Source organism: Aotus nancymaae, unplaced genomic scaffold (assembly GCF_030222135.1).
Source record: "Aotus nancymaae isolate 86718 unplaced genomic scaffold, 86718_ANA_hifiasm-v0.15.2.pri h1tg000002l, whole genome shotgun sequence".
Taxonomy (NCBI): domain Eukaryota; kingdom Metazoa; phylum Chordata; class Mammalia; order Primates; family Aotidae; genus Aotus; species Aotus nancymaae.
Genome location: NW_026988413.1, coordinates 28,269,834 through 28,291,426, shown reverse-complemented (window position 1 = coordinate 28,291,426; position 21,593 = coordinate 28,269,834). Strand labels below are relative to the sequence as shown.

The window sequence follows — 21,593 nt, the reverse complement described above, 5'->3', positions numbered from 1 at the left end:
GAGACCTTGTCTCAAAAAATAAAAAAAATAGAATGGGTCTTAGGACAGACAACTAATAGACAACTAAGCATCTCTCACATAGTTTCTAAAAAGATTCAATATGCTTGTTTTTGAAGTTTGGTGGGGGGAGTAGGAAGGATTGCACATCTTTTTTTTTTTTTTTTTTTTTTAATAGAGACAGGGTCTCATTCTCTGTGCAGGCTGGAGTAGAGTGGTGAGATCACAGCTCACTGTAGCCTTGAACTCCTGTCCTCAAGCGATCCTCCCGGGAGCCTCAGCTCCTCAAAGCACTAGAATTACAGGTGTGAGCACCTAAAGCACCATTCACACAACTGCTTAGCATCTTGTTTAGAGTGAAAAATTGACTTGCTCACAATCAGCTTTCTAGATTGGGCGCTCAAGCCTTCTTCCTCTGAGGGTTGATGAACACCATAGAAGTGGGCTTAACAGACTTGCGTGGAAAAGAGAAGTCATCTCCCCAACTGACTCTTGGGTGTCTCAGTGGCCAAGTATATGCAAACCGTATATCTAAACCAGTGAGCTTTATTGTTGTGGTTAAGCTTTAACTGTGAACAGCAACATATGAATTTACTAATTACTACGCTTCTGTGCTGTGTGTTCCCTTTCTAGGTTATTTCCAGGGAAATGCAAACCACAGGGCATGGTCTCTGATCCGATCCTTAGAGAATGTGACCACGAGGACACTTTTCCTACCTGGTAAACAAAAGATAATGAGAAAAGTGAGATCAGAAGTTGCTTCACTGACCCGGGAGCTGTAACAGGTGCTTGAGCAGGGGTGTGATCTGAACGACCAGAGGGAAGGACTGATGGAATTGGATGGGCCCTTTAGGCCTCTCCCTGACTTTGTGATGAAATACAAGAGTCAGCCTCCATGCTTGTCCTTCGTGTTTAATGGTTGTCAGACTCCTTTTCTATATTGGTCACATTTGACCTTGATGGTTAATTCATTATGTAATAAATTCAGAATTTGGTCCAAATTAGGAAACAGTTTCTCCCAGGAATGGCCTTGAATAGTGTCAGCCTGCTTGGTTCTTTCCCCCTGACCTAGCGGCCCATGATTTGGGCTCTTTCCTCCTTTGGCTTAGGAGTGAGGGACGCTGTCACTCTTCAAGAGGGGAAACGGCTTGTGGACCTAGCAGAGCTGCTCGTCCGGGGTTCTATTCCTCCCAGCCAGCGCCCTGACAAATCCAGCCTCTGGACAGGAAATGAATTGCTTCTCCTGCTTCTTCAGTTTGACCTCCGAAGGGAAATAAGTCCTGCAGAAGTGACCAGCCTGCCATGGCGGAACACAGAGCAGGCACCAACTCCCCTGCATCTGCCTCCATCACCTGCAGATCCACCAGGGTGTCGGGGGCCCACATGATGCAAAGCTTAGGAAGACGGGGCTTTCAGTGGACACACAGCTTTTAAAGTTGTGTGAGATAGGTTGCATTCAGAGTAAGGAAGGGTTAAAAGGCAGGAAGGGCATTTTCCTCTTAGCAGTGGAAGGAGCTTCCTGACAGCCCTCCTTCCTTGCTTCCTGCCTGGCTCACTGCTTTCTCAGCAAGTTATGGGAGAACTATGTCCTGGGGTTCCGCAAAGGGCTGGAGAATGTCAGGGTGTGGATAAGTCACACAAGCCCTCTGGAGGAAAAGGGAGGCTCCTCTGCACTTCCCCTTCCTGGAGGTCTGTCCTGGTTTTTCATGATGTCATCCATTCATCATTGTGAGCTGACTGGCGGTCCAGGGCTTGGCCAGCTGCCCGAGGCCAGGAGGGGAGAGAGAGATCCCAGGACAAATGTGCAGCAGGCCCCTGAACATGAGTAGAAATGTTGTCATCAGTTCCACATAGAAAGACTTGGAAGAAATCAAAGAAGACAGTAAAAGTCACACGATCCTATCCAACCTTCCCTTCCCTGAATGCCTGGGAAGAATTCAGGGGCCTCTTGCCTGTGGATGGGGAACCAAACCCTGGAGTGGGCCTGGGTGTGGAGGAGGGACTGCTCTGCCAGATGCTTCATTCTCCAGAATTCAACCTGTTTCCTGACTCCGTGGTGTTTGAAAGCAACTTCGTCCAGGTACTCTTGGGTAGTGCAGAACAGCACTTTTTGATTCTTCTAAACCTGTTCCCACGATATGACTGAGAGAGCCCATCCCTGAAACTGGGGCAGAGTGAGACTGAGGCAAGGAGAAGCTAGTGGACCTGGAATGCAAGGCCATCCCTATTGACCTGGGCTTTCCAGAGCCCCAGACAGGGCTTCTACCAACAGCTGTCACCTGGGAAGAAAGGTCAGGGGTCCTCTGCTCTGAGTGGGAAATTTGGTATTCAAATCCCCCAGTTTGCTTCAGCACCCGGGCTGTCACCTGAAGCAGCTGAACAAAAGAGGCCGTGAAAAGAGATGCTTCTTTTATTATTATTATTATTATTATACTTTAAGTTCTGGGGTACATGTGCAGATTGTGCAGGTTTGTTACATAGGTATACACATGCCATGGTGGTTTTCTGCGTCCATCCCCCCACTGTCTACTTCACGTATTTCTCTTAATGTTATCCGTCCCCAATCCCCCCACCCTGCTATCCCTCCTCTGTTCCCCCCACCCCCTGAAAGGCCCCACTGAGTGATGTTCCCCTCCCTGTGTCCATGTGTTCTTGTTGTTCAACACCCACTTACGAGTGAGAACATGCAGTGTTTGGTTTTCTGTTCTTGTGTCAGTCTGCTGAGAATGATAGTTTCCAGCTTCATCCATGTCCCTGCAAAGGACATGAACTCATCCTCTTTCTTAAGAACAAAAATGTGCGTTGGAGAAAGAACAGCACCTGGGGACCCAGAGAGAGCTGCTCTCAGATTCCAGTCCTCTGCCTTCTCCTTGGGAGTTGACTGTGCAGGGACCTGCGCAGCCTAAATCTGGCTCCTTTCATGTAAAAGGGTTGAACTGACCGAAGATGAAATGAAAATACAGCAAGCGAAAAACCTGGTCTAACAGGCACTCGATGCACGTTTGTCTCCTTGCCTGGGCTCCCCTCTGGTTGGATGGAAGTGAGAATAAACAGCACTTTGGAGTTAGAGAGGATCTTCCAGTTCAGTGAAGGTGCAGGAGGTAATAGGGCCCCTCGGGGAAGGACCAAGAGGATACATTTTTCAAAGAAGGCCAGGAAACAGTCCAGGGAGGACTGGCAGAAATGTGACAGATGCCAGGGAACTCCTGGGTTATAATTCTTGTGGGCAATTGTTAACAGCAGGTCATTGAAATATTGTTTAAATACTAGTAGTTGTTTAACCAACATAGTGGTTCTCAACAAGAATTGATTTTTGGTCCCTACTGCCAGGGAACATTTGACAATGTTTGGAGACATTTTTCATTGTCACAGGTTGGCTGGGAGTGCTACTAGAACTAGTGGGCAGTGGTCAAGGATGCTACTAAGCATTCTCTAGTATGCAGGGCAGTGTCCGGCCCTCGGCGAAGAATATCCAACCTAAAACATTCATAGTGTGGAGGCTGAGAAACCCTGGGCTGAAACAGACTGCGGCTTTTGCCAAATGCTCAGGTTGTGCCTGGGGGCTGTGTTGCAGGTCAAAGGGGGCAGGAATTGGAGAAAGATCCACACAGCCTCCAACACCACAGCCCTGGGGGTGACCTCCTCGGTGCCCTGCCTGCCCCTCCCCAACATCCTACTCATGGCCAATGTCAAATGGCACCAGGGGCAGAGCCAGACATGGAACAGACCATCCACAGCCCCCAACATCTTCCTGAAGAGGTGAGCAATGCAGATGGGAATGGAGGACAAGAGGGGTGAGGGGTGGCTGCAAAGCAGAGGTTGCTGGACTGCTAAACTCAAGAAGATAGAGCTGTCATCAGCAGTGACATTAAATCTTGTTAGACAACAGTAACCTAAGACAGGTGGTGCACTGGAAGAACAGAGGCCAAGTGGGACAAAGGGAGGCATCATGTGGACAGGAGTGAGGGCCAGTCTACCTGCCCACTTTCTCTCTCGCTGCACAGACCCTGCTGAATTCATAGGAAATCTCTCAGCATTTGGCCCAAGGGCAAGGAGGCAGTGAGGTCCGGCAGATGGAGCACTGGTTGGGGGAGGGAGATTATTTCTAGTTCTTGGTGTGCAACTAACTGGACTCAATTTTTAAAACCACAAGTTATTTGCTGCTCCTCAGTTTTTCTTTTTCTTTTCTTTCTTTCTTTATTTCTTTTTTTTTTTTTTTTTTTTGAGACTGAGTCTCTCTCTGTTGCCCAGGCTGGAGTGCAATTGGTGGGATCTCGGCTCACTGAAACCTCAGCCTCCCAGGTTCGAGCAATTCTCCTGCCTCAGCCTCTCGAGTAGCTGGGATTACAGGTGCCCCCGACCACGTGCAGCTAATTTTCGTGTTTTTAATAGAGTCAGGGTTTCACCATGTTGGCCAGACTGGTCTCGAGCTCCTGATGTCAGGTAATCCACCCACCTCGGCCTCCCAAAGTGTTGGGATTACGGGCGTGAGTGACTGCACCCGGCCAGTTTTACTATCAGTAAAATAAATGGGACTAAGTCTCACTTAGAACTGTAGCATGTAGTGACATCACACTTGTCTGGGATGAAGCAGCCTTTTTTTCATCTTTGGGCCTCTTTAAATAATCTGTAGGATGTCTCATGAATCTCTAGATATTCCCAGAAGTCCAGGAAAACCTTTCATTTCTCCATGCTACCTCAGTGACACATCTCTCCGTGATGTTCTTGGTACATGTAGCAAGTACAGCCCAGTCCCAGCTGACTCATATTAGGTCCAAAGCCAGCTCCTTGAACTTGAACTCCCTTGGGAAGAGTAACTGTGGCATTAAACTCAATAAATGCATAACCCAGACAATGGGGCAAGCTCCTTTGGTGTTTTCAAGAAATTGCAAAATCCTATGACTCCAGCCACTTTACCTCCTAGGCTGTCTCTCTCACATAGAGTCTAGGACACAGGAGAATATGGCAGGGTGGGTGGAAGTTACAATGCAAATTCCAGGGCCACACCCGACTCCTACTGAATCAGAATCTTTAGTGGTGTCTTCAGGCGTCTGCATTTTAAACAAGCTCCGATCTCCCCGGCATTTGAGCAGTCCTTTGCTAAAGCACCCTCTTTCCTACCTCCAAAAGCTTTAGTCCTAAAGGAGATCTTCCTCTTTTTGATGAAGACAGGGTCAGATCAGATGCAATAGGGCTGTTAATGTGTGTCTTCCCTGGTGGCTTCAGGATTCTCCCATTGAAGTTTGTGGAGCTCCAGGTATGTGACTGTCATCAACGTATCCTGCAATTGAGGACAGTCACTGAGAAGATTTATTACCTAAAGCTCCACCCTGACCATCCTGAGACTGTCTTCCACTTCTGGATCCGACTGATTCAAATTCTGCAAAAGGGGCTGTCCATCACCACCAAAGACCCTAGGATTCTTTTTACTCACTGCCTGGTACCCAAGAACTGCCACAGCCCCTCAGGAGATTCCAAGGTAAGTGAACACCATTGCCAGCCTCCAGCCAAGGCCAGAGCAGCGAGGTAGAGCTCACATAACCCAGCTGGTACGTGAGCACCCTATGCAGGTGATCTCAGCCCGAGGCTTTTTCTAAGCAGCTTTATTGAATATCATTTAGAACCATAAAATCTACCATTGTAAACAAGTGTACAGTTTCAACACTTTCAGTAGATGTATATAGTTGTGTAACCATCACCACAATCCAGTTTCAGAACATTTCCATCACCCTAAAAAACTCCCCCTCGCCCATTGCAGTCATTCCCTGTTCCTACTCCCAGCTCTAGGCAACCATTATATGTTTTTAGTCTCTACGCATTCATCTTAGACATTTCATATAAATGGAATCTTACAACATATAGTTTTTTGTGTCTGGCTTCTTTCACTTAGCATGACATTTTTCAGGTTCATCCATGTTGTAGCATGGGTCAACTCCAGGGCAGAGTGACACAGTATTTGTAGTTTTTTTGTTTTGTTTTGCTTTTTTTTTTTTTGGAGACAGAATCTCACTCAGTCACCAGGCTGGAGTGCAATGGTGTGATCTCAGCTCACTGCAACATCCATCTCCCGGGTTCAAGCGATTCATGTGCCTCAGCCTCCTGAGTAGCTGGGATTACAGGTGCACATCACCACACCCAGCTAGTTTTTGTAGTTTTAGTAGAGACGGGGTTTCGCCATGTTGGTCAGTCTGGTTTTGAACTCCTGACCTCAGGTGATCCACCCGCCTTGGTGTCCTAAAGTGCTGGGATTACAGGCGCAAGCCACCTCGCCCAGCCAGTTTATTCCTTTTTACTGCTGAATAGTATCCCATTGTATGGATAGACCACATTTTGTTTCACCAGTTGATGGACATTTGGATTGTTTCCAGTTTTGGGCTATTATAAATAATGCTGCTATGAACATTTGTATACAGATTTTTCTAGACAAATGTTTTCATTTATCTTGTGTAGAGTTCAGTGAATAAAATTACTAGGTTATTTGGTAAATTTATGTTTAACTTTTAAAGAAACTGGCATTGTTTTCCAAAGTGGCTGCACCATTTTACATTTTCTTTTTTTTTTGAGACGGAGTTTCGCTCGTTACCCAGGCTGGAGTGCAGTGGCGCGATCTCGGCTCACTGCAACCTCCGCCTCCTGGGTTCAGGCAATTCTCCTGCCTCAGCCTCCTGAGTAGCTGGGATTACAGGCACGTGCCACCATGCCCAGCTAATTTTTTGTATTAGTAGAGACGGGGTTTCACCATGTTGACCGGGATGGTCTCGATCTCTTGACCTCGTGATCCACCCGCCTCGGCCTCCCAAAGTGCTGGGATTACAGGCGTGAGCCACCGCGCCCGGCTTCCATTTTACATTTTCACTAGCAACACGTGAGGGTTTCAGTTTCTCTGCATCCTCACCAAAACTGGTATTGCCTATTTTATTATAACCATTCTAGCAGATGTGTAATGATTTTACTGTGATTTTCCCTAATGACTGATGATACTGAGCAACTCTTCATGGGTTTATTCGTTGTTCACATACCTTCTTTGGTGATATGTCTATTTAAATCTTTTGACTATTTTTCCTTTTTTATTATTATTATTATTTTTTTGAGACGGAGTCACTGTCGCCCAGGCTGGAGTGCAGTGATGCAATCTCGGCTCACTGCAACCTCTGTCTCTGAGGTTCAAGCAATTCTCCTGCCTCAGCCTCCTGAGTAGCTGGCATTACAGGCATGCAGTACTGCACTGGGCCAATTTTTATGTTTTTAGTAGAGACAGGGTTTCGCCATTTTGGCCAGGCTGATCTTGAACTCCTGACCTCAGGTGATGAACATTCTTCGGCCTCCCAAAGTGCTGGGATTACAGGCCTGAGCCGCCATGCCCAGCCTTGACCATTTTTCAATTGGGTTTTTCTTATTATTACATTGTATGCATTCTTTGTATATTCTGGGTACAAGTTCTTCATCAGATATATGATTTGCAAATATTTTCTCTCAGTCTATGAATTGCCTTTCATTCTTAATGATGTTTTTGAGGAGCAAAAGTTTTTAATTTTGATAAAGTGCAATTATCAACTTTTTCCTTCTTTTTTTTTTTTTGTTGTTGAGACAGAGTCTCACTCTGTTCCCCAGGCTGGAGTGCAATGGTATAATCTTGGCTCATTGCAACCTCCACCTCCTGGGTTCAAGTGATTCTCCCACCTCAGCCTCCCAAGTAGCTGGCACTACAGGTGTGTGCCACCACACTCAGCTAATTTTTGTATTTTTTGGTAGAGACAGGGTTTCACTATTTGGCCAGGTTAGTCTCAAACTCCTGACCTCAAGTGATCTGTCATCCTCAGCCTCCCAAAGTGTCAGGATTACAGGCATGAAGCTTTTTCTTTTATGGATCAGGTGTTTAATGCATATCTAAAACTCTTTGTTCATTCCAAAGTCACAAAGATTTTATCCTATGTTTTATTCTAGGAGTTTCATAGATTTGGCTCTTACATTTAGGTCTATGATCCATTTTGAGTTAATATTTATGTATGGAATGAGGTAATGGTCTAAGTACTTTTTTTTGTGTATGTGGATATGCAATTAGCCCAGCACCATTTGTTGAAAAGACTATTCCTTCCCACATTGAATTGTCTTAGCACCTTTGTCAAAAATCAATTTACCGTAAACATAAGAATTTATTTCTGAATTCTCAGTTCCATTCTGTTGATTTGGAGTTTGCCTATTCTTGTGTGAATACAACAATGTCTTGGTTAATGTAGCTTTTTATTAAGTTTGAAAATAGGTGATATAAGTCTTCCGATTTTGTTCTTTTTCAAACTGTGTTGGCTATTCTAGATCTGTTGCATTTTCATATAAATTTTAGAATCAGTTTGCTAATTTCCACAAAAAAAGAAAAACTTTTAGAATTTTAATAAGCACATGTTGAATTTATACATCACTTTGGGGAGAAGTGCCATCTGACAATATTGAGTCTTCCAATATATGAATATAGAATGTCTTTTCGTTTATTTCAATACTTAGTTTATCTTAGCAACGTTTTGTAACTTTTGTTTTGTTTTTAATAGAGATGAGGTCTTGCTAGGTTGGTCTTATGGGAGAACTCCTGGGCTCAAGCAGTTCTCCTGCCTCAACCTCCCAAAGTGCTGGGATTATAGGTGTGAGCCACACACTTGGCCTGTAGTTTTGTAGTTTTTAGTAAACAAGTTCTGCATTTCTTTTTTTAAATGTTTTCCTAAGTATTGTTGATGCTGCTGTGAACTGAATTATGTTCGTGTTTTCTTAATTTTGTTTTGGGGTCATTCATTGATAGTATTAGAAATACAATTGGTTTTGTAATATTAACCTCATTATACATTATAGCAGTTTTACAGATTCCTTGGGATTTTCTACATACACACCACACACACACACACAAACACACACACTCATGTCGTCTGCAATAAGTACAGTTTCACATCTTCATTTCCAATCTAGATTTGTTTATTGCTCTATTGCACTAGCTAGAATCTCCAGTACATGTTTAATAAAAGAGGCAAAAGCAGACATCTTTGTCTTGTTACTGATATTAGGGAAAAAAATTTCAGTCTTTTGCTATTAAGTATGATGCTTATTATGAATATTTATAGATGCCCTTTATCTGGTCGAGGAAGTTTCTTTTATTCCTAATTTATTAAAAGGTTGTCTTTTTTATCATGAATGAGTATTAGATTTTGTTAAATGCTTTCTCTGCATCTATTAAGATGATTATATAGTTTGTCCTTTATTCTGTCAATATAACATATTACATTAATTGATTTTTTCAATGTTAAACCAACTTTGTGTCCTTGCAATAAAATCTGCCTGGTCATGGTATATATATTTCTTTTTTATATCTTTCTAGATTCAGTTTGCTCACATTATGTTAAGGAATTTTGCATCTATGCTCATGAGAGATAGTGGTCTGCAATTTTCTTGTGATACCTTGTGATACCCTAGCTTCGGTGTCAAGTTAATATTAGCCTCATTGAAGAAGTTGGAAAGTATTTCCTCCTCTATTTTCTGAAAGAGTTCATGAAGCATTGCTATTACTTCTTTAAATATTTGATAGAATTTACCAGTGAAGATACCTGGGCCTTTTCGCCCCAGAACATGATGAGTATAAGTCTGACTTGAGCTACAACAGAAACTCCAGGAAGGCAGGGGTTTTTGTCTGTCTTCTTTACTGCTATATCCCTGGTATCTGGTACCTAGTTGGCATTCAATAAATATGGAATGAATGAGTGACTATGGACAGCACGCACAACTGGAGCACTTTTGAGTGTCATAGGCAGCAGGAAAGAAATTAATTTTGTTCAGATGTAAAAAGCAGCTCACTACAGGATATTTCTTAGAGAAATTAAGTTTTAAAACACTAATTAAATTTCTATAACAAATATATTATTCCCCTATATTTAAGTATAAAACCAAGTAGCATAAACTTTATTAAAGCTTATATTAATAAGCTATTAATACATGATATTAAGGTATATTAATAAGAATAAATATCTGCTAAGTTATGTTAAAAGTATGTAATGAAGATATTCAGAGGACATTTTTACCAATACAAAGAGTGTAAACTAACAAATATGGCCTCAGAATTGCCTTTGTGAGCAGCTGGTATGGCTGCACCTTGGAAAATTTTGATTCTAACACTTTAGAGTCTGGACCATGATATTAGGAAAATGTGAAGTCCCTAAGGCCTTAACCACCTCGTTCTGCTTTTTTTCTCCATATAGTTAGAACAGAAGAAACTCCAAGCCTCCCAGCCCAGTGAGAGTCTCATTCAACTAATGGCCAAGGGGGAGAGTGAAGCCCTCTCTCAGATTTTTGCTGACTTACACCAGCAGAACCATTTGAGGTACATGACTTAAAACAGGCCAGCCTCTGACATTCCTTTCTGCAACCCAGATGGTCTGAGCTGTGAGATCCAGAAACCAAATATCTTGGTTAATGAGAACAGGGAGAGACCCTGAAATACTGCCACTCACTATGCAGTCTTTTCTTCTCTTTTCTTTTTGAGACAGACTCTTGCCCTGTCACCCAGGGTTCAAGCAATTCTCCTGCCTCAGTCTCCCAAGTAGCTGGGATTACAGATCCCAGTAGCTGAGACTACAGGCATATGCCACCACATCCAACTAATTTTTGTATTTTTAGAAGAAACAGTGTTTCACCATGCTGGCCAGGCTGGTCTCAAATTCCTGGCCTCAAGCAATCCACCTGCCTTGGCCTCCAAAAGTGCTGGAATTACAGGCATGAGCCACCATGCCCAGTCACGTAAAACCTAATTTCTAATCCAGTTTCTAGTCCTACAGAGAAATAACCAAAACATTGTTTAAAACATTGTCAACTTACTGGATTTGCTTACGTACTTACTCGGTCTCTGCTTGGACTTTTTGGAGCATCTGTGGTCGTTTTCTTAAAATAGAGTCTGTTCTGGAAAGCTCCATGGTACAGATCTATCTTCTTCATGACTGAGGAAATATCACTGTATGCACAGATGACTTAGCATTAAGTCTTGGTATAAAACTGGTTGATTTAAGAAACACAGGAGTTGGGCTGGGCGCAGTTGCTCATGCCTGTATTCCCAGCACTTTGGGAGGCTGAGGCGGGCAGATCACGAGGTCAAGAGTTCGATACCGGCCTGACCAATATGGTGAAACCCTGTCTGTACTAAAAATACAAAAATTAGCTGGGCGTGGTGGTGCACACCTGTAATCCCAGCTACTCAGGAGGCTGAGGCAGAAGAATCGCTTGAACCCGGGAGGCAGAGGTTACAGTGAGCAGAGATCACGCCTCTGCACTCCAGCCTGGGTGACAGAGCAAGACTCCATCTCAAAAAAAAAAAAAAAAAAAGAGAGAGAGAGATAGGAGTTGAGAGTACTTAGACCAGAGAGTACCACAGAGTATCCAGTCCCAGATAAAGTGGGATCCAGGGTCCTAGTGTTTGTTATTTACAGTTTAATAAAAAAGGGAGAACAGAAATAAATTAGTAAATGTCACCAGGAGAGAAAAATGAGGTGTCAGAGAGGAGAATTTTGTCATAACAGTAACCAGTTGGACGAACATCTCAGAGGCGGAACAAATCCCCTTTCTTTCTGAGCACTGGTAATAGACTGAAAACCTGTAGGGCTCGGAGGAGGCAAGCGCTTAGAGTGGTGGAGAGCTCACATAGAGCTGGGCCCGAGTCACTGCTCTGACTGCACCCTTGAGCATACTGAAACTTGAGGGCTCAGTTTTCAGATTTGTAAAATGGAAATGAAAATAGTGCTAACCTCATTCAGATGTTGTCAGGATCAATAAGCTCATATGCATCAAGCACTTAGAATGCTCCTCAGCAGATTTAGAGGCAAATTATAAGTAAGCTCTCAATAAGTATGAACTTGTATTATTAATTCTAACTTGGCTGGAAGTAGAAAACTATTAACACAAGAAAAAGACTTATCTGTTGCCCAGTGTGAAGAATATACCCTGGAGATTTTCCTTCCATATGCCATAAAGAGATATGTAATTAAAGAACTTCTCAATGAGTTATCATATTGCTGAGCCCTGGACTCTAATAGAGCAAGGTATTTTGAAGCTACTTTTTGGCTGTCTCAAAATATCAAATCACTGATTTTTTTTTTTCTTTCTTTCTTTCTTTTTCTTTTTTTTTTTTTTAAGATGGGGTTTCACCATGTTGGTCAGGCTGGTCTTGAATTCCCGACCTCAGGTGATCTGCCCACCTTGGCCTCCAAAGTGCTTGGATTACAGGCGTGAGCCACCACACCTGGCCCTCTTTCTTTCTTTTTTGAGACAGAGTCTCGCTCTGTCACCCAGGCTGAAGTGCAATGGCACAATCTTAGCTCGCTGTAACCTCCACCTCTCAGGTTCAAGCAATTCTCATGCCTCAGCCTCTGGTGTAGCTGGGATTGCAGGTGCCCACCACCATGCCTGGCTAATTTTTGTATTTTTATTAGAGACGGGGTTTCACCACGTTGTTGGCCAGGCTGGTCTCGAACTCCTCCTGGCCTCATGTGATTCACTTGTCTCAGCCTCCCAAAGTGCTGGGATTACAGGCATGAGGCACTGTGCCTGGCCAAATCACTGATTTTTAAATTACTGTTTAAAGAACAGCTTCTGTTTATATCTCATTGGCCACACTCAGTCACATGGCCTTGCTCAGCTGCAAGGGAGGCTGGGAAATGCATTCCCTGTTTTGCATAGTCATATACCAACACAAAATTAGTCACTCTGCTCCCCAGGGAGAAAGGAAAAAGGGTCACTGGGGACCTACTCTGCACTCTCTGGCACAGACAGCTTTTTATATTTCCAGAAGTTGAGAGGAGGCTAAGATCTGAAGGAGAAAATGGGCAATAGACTGCTAAAGAAAGGGTGAAGAAGGGCCAGGCAGGTTAAGGGAATGGACAGGTGCAAGGCTGAGACTTCCACAAAAGAAGAAACTTGGTGGAAAGGAAGAGCAGGTAGTGATGGAAGAGAATAAGCAGAAGAGAGCAGAGAGCGAGCCAGGCAGGGCTTGGGAAGCCATGCGAAGAAATCTAGACTTCCAGTGTCATGGGAGCTTTAGCAGCATTTTAAACAGGGAAGTGACGTGATCCAATTTACATTTTGAAAAGGTCATGCTAGCTGTTGCCTGACAGTTAATTTGAAGGGAAGGAGAGACATGGAAAAAGCAGCTAGGGAGCTATGGCAACCTAGTCTGGGCAGATGAGAGGGATGTAAGAAATGAGGGAGGAAGGGATTCGTTTTTGCTTCACTGCTATCTCGATAATTGCTTTGTACAGACATTTAGTTCCTTCTCTTCAGTTTCCCAGAATGAAGCCCCTGAGTGATGATTTTTCTCTGATTCGGGCTGGTTCTAGCCTGGTTGCAATTATTATCAATTTCTGCACATTTGGCAACAAGATGCAACTTAACAGCAAATATAATAAATGGCTGAGATGCAGAACTGAACAGATGGAGTCACCCCCTCCTCCTCAGCAAAATCAGCAGCATGGGCTCTGCTCCTCACCTCCCACCCCATTCCACCTCCCCTTCCCTGTTTTTTTTTTTCCTGGAACTTTAATATGCGTCACACCCATCCAATATAGCCACAGCTGGCTTTTTTCATATTTATATCTGTCTCTAAAGCTTTGCATCAGGAACTTTGGAACAAGATCTGAAATACAAATTTAATGTTCTTTTCCTTTACTTTCAACTTTCATTTCCTTGATCCTGAAATGGCTCGAGTTTCAGGAGCAGCAAAAAGGTGGAGACCAAGAAGAACAGCTCAGGTAAGGGAGGGCACAGAGTACCATGCCTCAAAGAGCTTTCCACTCTGGATATAAGAACAAGATCCTCCCCAGCTCCCATCCCAGTTGTCCTGGTGCTGTCAGTGTTGCCATTGTCCTTCCATGCCTTAGTTTGAATTCCTTTAGGCTCTCTGGCCACCACAGTTAAGTTGGCACCAAGTCCTAGTCAATTTCCTTCTTTACAATGTATCTTCTATTCTTTACTTCACTTTTACACCCACAGACCCTACCCTAGCCCAGCCCTACTCATCTCATGCCTGCAGCACTGTTCCACAAGTTCATTTATCCATTTATTCACTCAAAAACATGCACTGAGTACTGTGTAAGTGCCAGTTACTGTGATGGGCTTTAGAGTCATCATGTAGAAAGACACCATGTTCTCTCAAGAAGTTTAAAATTTGGTGGCATCAGATGGGGAAATCTCCGAATTACAGAATGTCTCCTTCCAGGAAACATTCAAAGCTTATGCCTAGGGGACCAAAGGAGCATAAAGAAGGGGGTCCCTTGTTCCTGCCAGGAAGCTGGCCTGGGAGACATGGTTTCTGAATTGAGTCATAGACTATGAGTGCAGGTGAGCTGGCTGGAACAGATAAGGCAGGACATTTCAGGAAGAAGAGACAGAGTCTGCATGAGGGAGTATAATGCATTCTGGGAAAAGCACCCAGTTCTCTATTTCCAGGTTCTAGTTAACCCCAAATCCACTCAGTGCGGCATGCATGGCCCTGCACAAACTTCCCCCATCTCACCCATCTCATCTGATCACTCACTCTGCCTCTAATAGGAGCCCTTGGCCTAATCATCTTCTCCAGACCAAATCTTTTGCTCCAGCAAACCGTATCCATCCCATGCCTCCTTCATCTCCATCCACTCCCTCCCCCCGATGCTTCCCTCTAAATCCTCCCTATCCTTCTAAATCCTACCCTTCACACACCACCTTCCTGCTCAGGCTAATCCTTCCTTGGTCATAACCTCTCTTTCATTATTCCCTAGTTGTTTTATAAGTTTATAAGGCACATTTCTTCAATGAATACTAAATTGTTTTCATGCTTCTCAATTATCCACAGCATAAAATAGAGGGCTGAGAACACAATGTGAAGCAATAAATATCCATACACCATGCCACAAATAAATTCTTCCTGCTGGCTCAGTAGGCAGGCAGAATATCATAAGGTATCTATAAATTTAGAGAAGGCTACAGGTCCCAGGGGAACTCTGCTAACCTTCGTCTAAATCAGGGATTTCAAATGCATAGGTCTGCAGGTGATATAAATGGGTAAAGGGCTGGGTGACATGGATGTAAGAACAGGTTAACTTTTCTCTAAATTCTGTTATAAATAAAACAACTGCTGGCAGCTGACACTTGGTGTCAACACTGAGAAGACAACAGGGAGTGGTGGGGACAGTGGCAATGAGAAGGTGAAAGCTTCAATTAAGACTTCCATTAATTGTTGCCATGCTGGAATCCAGGCCAAATGTTCTGATTTTTTGAGAGAAGCCAAAAATCTGGACATATGTGGCATACCACCTTCCCACAAAATATTAAAGCATAGTATTGGCAAACACTTAGTGGGCAAACAAAACATATCTGCAGACCACATTCAGCCTGGAGGCTGCCAGCTCACAGCCCCTGTTCTAAATGGTGATCACAGCTGTGGCTGCTTCACATTTTGTCCAGGCCTAGGAAAGTTTTCTCATGTTGTGCAACTAATGACACGATGGTGATTCGTTTCTCTGTAATTCAGACACACATACATATAAACATACACACTCAAAACACACCCCATGGCATTAGGGTTGAGGAAAACAGATGTGAGAAATATTTCAAACATTTCTGGGACTCAAGAAAACAGCTAAAATTTTAGGATCACAGGGTATCTGGCATCACAGGAGCTACCACACCCAAGATGTTCCTAGGCTGAAATTAAGTTGAAATTAACCATCCCAGGTGGCCTCCAGGCCCTCTTTTCTCATTGGGTGAGGTAGTGTACCCTCTCAATTTAAAAGGACTGTTAAACCCCAGCCTCTTGGAACTTTTGGATGAAAAAGAGAGACTTAGAGTTGGAAAAACCAGAGACCCAACAGTACCTGTGTGGCTGAATCTTTCCACTCCCCTCCAGCAGGCGGTGTGGCCCATTACCGCAGTGCTTCCCAACCTTTAATGGGCAAACAGTCCCCCATAGATCTTGTTAAAAGGCAGATTCTAATTTCTGTGTCTAGTGGGCTTCAGACTGCTATTCTAACATGCTCCCAGGTGATGCCAAAGGTGCTGGGCTATGGGCCATCCTTTGAAAAGCTGGGACCAAGTGGACCAAGAAAAGGCTCTGGCTTAAGGCCTTCTGGGTTCAAGGCCATTGCTATGTCAGCTAGATGAGTCTCCTGGAGAAATTCACTCAGTTAACCCTTCTGAATCATATTGGGTCTCTCCTTTTACTGGTGCTGTCTTGTTCACATGACATAGTGGTAAGAACATGGACTCGAGCCGGGCTGCCAGGCTTGGAATTCTGACTCTGTCTCTCCTTGTGTGCCCATTGGTAAATTACTCACCCCCTCTGACCTCACAGAGTTGTGATGAGGATTAAAGGACCATGAATGCACGTAATTGTTTAGAATGGTGCCTGGCACATTATAAGCAGCCCCCAGATGTCGGTTGTAACCTGTGAGTGCTCTGGGAACCAGCGTACAAGCAAACACATTTCTTTACTTGACTTAGAGAAAGATTCTTCCGGTGAAGACAGCATCCCTTGCACCTATGACCTACGTTGGAGGGCTTCATTCACATACGGAGAGTGGGAAAGAGAGAACCCCTCCGGGCTGCAGCCCCTCTCACTCCTCAACACTCTGGCGGCCTCCACCGGGCCACAGCTGGCCCCACCCATAGGTGCGGCAATGGGAGTAATCTCCTGCCATTGTGTGGCAGCCCTGGTGTTTAGCCTCAGGGCTGGGTCAGGTCCTGGGGTCCTGAGGGTGATTCCAGAAAGGTGTGGGGTGGGGTCAAGTGATGCTGGCCACAGAGACCTCAGCCCTCTTTTTCCAACTGGGTTGAGCAAAACCCTGATGTGTGGCACCTCCAGGACCCCCAGAGTTCCCCAGATGCTGTTGACGCTACAGCTGCTTTGTTTTGCTTTGTGGGAGGCATAAGGGGTCTCCTCTGCAGAGTCCCCATGTGCTCCTTCCTCTCTTTTCCTTTCCTGGAGCTCTTGAAGAGCTTTCTTACTACTTTGGTTGGGTGCAGAGAGTGAACAGGAAGGAGGCTAAGGGAGCGGGGGTGGGGTCAGAACTCCTAAGGTCCCACCCAGTCCTTCTCTTCATGCTCAATGCCCATTCGTCCATCCACACATTCATCTAATGAACATTTGTGAAGTACTTCCTATGTGCCTCTGTCTGGCCAGAGATCGATTTCCTAAAAAGGGAGTGTCAAAACTGAGACGACAACAGGGAGTGGCGGGGACGGTGGCAACGAGAAGGTCAATTGTTGCCATGCTGGAATCCAGGCCAAATATTCTGATTTTTTAAGAGAAGCCAAAAATCTGGACATATGTGGCATACCACCTTCCCACAAAATATTAAAGCATAGTATTGGCTAACACTTAGTGGGCAAACAAAACATATCTGCAGACCACATTCAGCCTGGAGGCTGCCAGCTCACAGCCCCTGTTCTAAATGGTGATCACAGCTGATTTCTGCTTTCTAAAGTAAAATATTGTTAATGAACCACCAACTCTTTTTTTTTTTTTTTGAGATAGAGTCTCGCTCTGTCACCCAGGCTGGAGTGCAGTGGCATGACCTCCACTCACTGCAATCTCTGCCTCTCAGGTTCAGGTGATTCTCCTGACTCAGCCTCCTGAGTAGCTGGGATTACAGACACCTGCCACCACGCCCAGCTGATTTTTGTATTTTTAGTAGAGGCAGGGTTTCCCCATGTTGGCCAGTCTTATCTTGAACTCCTGACCTCAGGTGATCTGCCCACCTTGGCCTCCCAAAGATTACAGGAGGGAGCAACTGGGTCTGGCCACCACCAATTCTTATAAGATACCTATTATGAATAGTTGACAATTTTTTAAATTAGCATAGTATCTATGTGCCCACAAAAGAGCTTTTTAGGTAATTTATATCCTATCAAACACTTGTCTCTCCTACACTCACAGGAAATTCTATTTGAGCCACCCTTCTGCACTGGGGAGAATCTGTGCAAGCCTTATCGACACTACTCTGCAGCATTCAGCTTCTGAGGGATTATTGGGATGGAGGGGAAGAGAAAACTGCAACTAAGGAAAAATAGAATCATCTCACGGTGACAGCAGAGCCTTTCCAGCTGTACGTAACCATGTCCTCATCACAGCACCTTGCCACTCCCTACCTCCATGCCGCTGCCAGAGCTGGCCTAGCAAGATGTGCGCTCAGAATGGCTGGGACCGAGCGATGGAGGAAAGGAGTGAGAGGGAAGTAGGAGCAGAGAAGAAGTGGAAGGGAGCAAAAAGGAGTGGCGAGAAAGGAGGAAGTCAAAGCGGATGAGAGACACGAGACAAGTGGTAACAGGAAACAGAAGAGACTTGACAGACAAGATAAAGAGGACAAGAGAAGAGGCACACCCCTGAGAGATGCTCACCAAGCTTCTATTTATCTAATTTAAAACTTGAAAGTAAAGCCATAAACCAAAAAACGAAATACGTTTTCTTCCCTGCTCAGACCACTCTGGACAAGTGTGAACTGCCAGACTCCTTCAGTTTCCCTTTCTGTCTGTTTTCCTTGCTAATTCCTCTCGTCTGATTAAAGCTGTATTCTTTCTTTGTTGGCCTGTTCCCTAACTTGGACTTGCTAGCCCAGCCTTGGTGTTCCAAATAGAGGTTTGGGTTTGAGCTGCAGAAAGTTTCCTGTAGGAGGCAGTAAGACAAGGTGTGTAAGGTAGGGCGAATTTCTCTTTTGTGTTCAAATTCCCTAAGTTCGCTATTATCTCAGTGCTGCAAACACTGGCTTAACTTCTTTTTTGTATAATACTCCTTGAAATACCGGACATACATTGTTAGTGCTTTTTAAATTAGAGATTCCAGAGATAGGAAATAAAGGCTCAAAGTATAGGCTGATCAGAGGTTTATCAATTATAGATGAAGAGTGTCACTAAGGAGTGTTTGTCAGATGGTCTATGGACTGGCCTCTTTGTTTAAAATGTGCCATATCGTCAGGTTCAGTAGCTCTCGCCTGTAATCCTAGCACTTTGAGAGACCGAGGCAGGTAAATCGCTTGAGCGCAAAAGTTGGAGACCAGCCTGGGCAACATGGCGAAATCCCATCACTGCCAAAAATAGAAAAAAAAAGCTGGGAGTGGTGGCATGTGCCCATAGTCCCAGCTACAAGCGAGAGGCAGAGGTAGGAAGATTGCTTGAGCCCAGAAGGTCGAGGCTGCAGTGAGCCATGAGTGTGCCACTGCACTTCAGCCTGAGTGACAGAGTGAGATCCTGTCTCAAGAAAAGAAAAATTTCACATTTAATGAGAAACAGACTATGAATATTTCAGGAAACCTGCCCATCCTCCAATTGGGCAGGATATTTTGGGAGGTTTTGATTTGACTTAAGATATCCTAGTAGGGTCTTTTTCCTCAGTAAAGTAGTTTTCAGACTGAAATGGTTAGAGGGCTAAAAAACAAGCTCCTGGATCACCATTACTCCAAGGCTGAGTTATGCAGTTATGTCCTAATTCTTAGTAATTTCAACATCCACATAGATGATCCTTCCCATACTTTGATCTCTGTTTCCTGAACTCCTGCCTTCCAATATTACTTTTTCCACCCTCCTCAACCACTGTCTCCCTTGATTTTACCCTAGTATTTGTCATTAATAACTGTACATAACTCCATTATTCCCATTCCCTAGCTATATCCATCTCCTATTTTTTCCCGAGTCCAATAATGCATTGAACCACCAATCCTACAAGTTATTGCTTCTACCAGGTTTTCACTGTCCCTCACTCTCTTCATGTTGTCATTTCCTTCCCCTGTAACTGAGATTACCTGTGATCAGTCATTATTATTTTCACTTCCTGGCATCTTTGTGTCTCTCTCACTTTCTTCCCTTGGCTAAATCCAGCTCTCTACCAACTCCATGCCTGTGTGATGCTGCTGAACTTGCCACTGAACCGCCCTGGAGAAAATCACATGAGATACTAACCAGTCTCACTGCAAAGTCATCATCGTAGACTCGAGGGTCCTGGAAATTATCCTACATTCCCCCAAGTCTGTTCACTCTGCTCAATGGCTATTTCACACCTTCCCTCTCCTCTAACTGCCAATGCCCCCTAATGACCAGGCTTCCTAGTTCACTGAGAACATAGTCACAATTGAAAGAGAATTTCAGGCTTTCATATCTGCTAATTACCTAGATCCAGACCCATTGACTCTGGCTTCTCTCCTTGTTACTATGGAGTAACTGCCTCTCCAAGCAAAGTCCAGCTCTTCCCCTTTCCCCCGCAAGGATGTCACACCAGCAACTCTTCCTTTTTCTTATGTCATCAGTTTGATCTGTACTTCTAGATCCTTCCCATTAACAACAAGTATACTGGTATGCCTCCTAAACATACTTATTTCTTCCATTAAAAACAGAACAAAATAAAACAAAACCTCTCTTGGCCCCTCTGCCTTCTTGCTCCAGTTTTCTCCACCCCTTTACAGCAAACTCTGTGAAAGGATCCAGCTTTTTGAAATCTCCATTGTCTCTTGAAGCCCTTCAATCAGGGTTTTGCATCCACTACCTTGACAAACCTGTCAAAGATTCCCACATTGCTAAAGCCCATGGCCAACCAGGCCCCACCTCGCTGTCAGCAGCCTGCTTTCTCCCTGAACCTTTTCTCCAGGACACCCTCCTGCCTTTCCTCCTCTCTCATTAGACTTTTTCTCAGTTCCTTTGCTGATTCATTTTCATCAACACCCCCCCAATCATATCTGAACATCAGAAATTCCAGGATTCAGTCCTTGAGTCTCTTGCAATCAAAACGCATGGATTTCATTCCACCAATATACTCCTAAATTTATATATTTAGTCCAGACTGCTATGAACTCTAGAGATACATATCCAACTGCCTAGTTGAGATCTGTACTTGAATGTCTAATATGTATCTCAATATGCCCAAAACAAATCTCTCAGTATTATCCGTTAAATTAGCCAGATGTGGTGATGCATGCCTATAATCCCAGCTACTCCGGAGGCTGAAGCACAAGAATCACTTGAACTCAGGAGGTGGAGCTTGCAATGAGCGGAGATCATGCCACTGCACTCCAGCCTGGGTGACAAAGCAAGACTCCATCTCAAAAAAAAAAAAACAAAACAACAACAAAAAACAATTATCCCTCAAAACTTTGTTCTCTCTAAAGTTTTCTCTATCCAAATAAGTGGAGGCTTAATTTTTCTACTTGCTCAAAACCTTGGTGTCATCCTTGACTCTTTTTCTCTCCACTCTATTTCCAATCCATTAGGAAATCCTTTCAAACCACTTTCAAAAGTGGTTATCATACTCAGAATTTTATATTCTTAGTACTTCCACTGCTACCAAGCTGGACCAAACCATTATCATCACTCACCTAGATTGCTGCAAACCACCTCCTAAATACACTCTGTTCCTTAACTTCACTCCCTTTCAGTCTAATGTGATCCTTTTAAAATCTTAGATCATGTTACTTCTCTGCTCAATGGCTTCCCTTCTGTATTAGTTAAGGCAATGCTATCTCTGAAAGAGATAAATCCTAATATGTAATGGCATAAAATAGCTAATAGAAGTTCTACCTCTCAGTCACAAAGAGTCCAAAAATGGTGTTGCTGCTTCAAAA

General features: G+C 44.0%; 1 protein-coding gene across 3 annotated transcripts; it reads left to right on the top strand.

Moving 5' to 3' along the window:
* The first annotated feature begins 1,777 nt into the window (after positions 1-1,777).
* On the top strand, positions 1,778-18,570 carry GARIN1B (golgi associated RAB2 interactor 1B). 3 transcript variants are annotated; one of them, XM_064362584.1, is made up of 7 exons: positions 1,778-2,077; positions 3,572-3,756; positions 5,224-5,476; positions 10,230-10,351; positions 13,726-13,763; positions 16,492-16,659; positions 17,927-18,570. In XM_064362584.1, exons 1-7 carry the CDS (start codon positions 1,829-1,831, stop codon positions 17,938-17,940), a joined length of 1,029 nt encoding a protein of 342 aa, XP_064218654.1. In that variant the 5' UTR covers positions 1,778-1,828; the 3' UTR covers positions 17,941-18,570. The 3 variants fall into 3 exon arrangements, 2 of the variants coding, with proteins under 2 accessions (XP_064218654.1, XP_064218628.1); XM_064362558.1 differs by having other exon boundaries at positions 13,720-13,763; XR_010337386.1 differs by lacking the exons at positions 1,778-2,077; positions 3,572-3,756; positions 5,224-5,476; positions 10,230-10,351; positions 16,492-16,659 and having other exon boundaries at positions 13,655-13,763.
* The last annotated feature ends 3,023 nt before the right edge of the window (positions 18,571-21,593 follow it).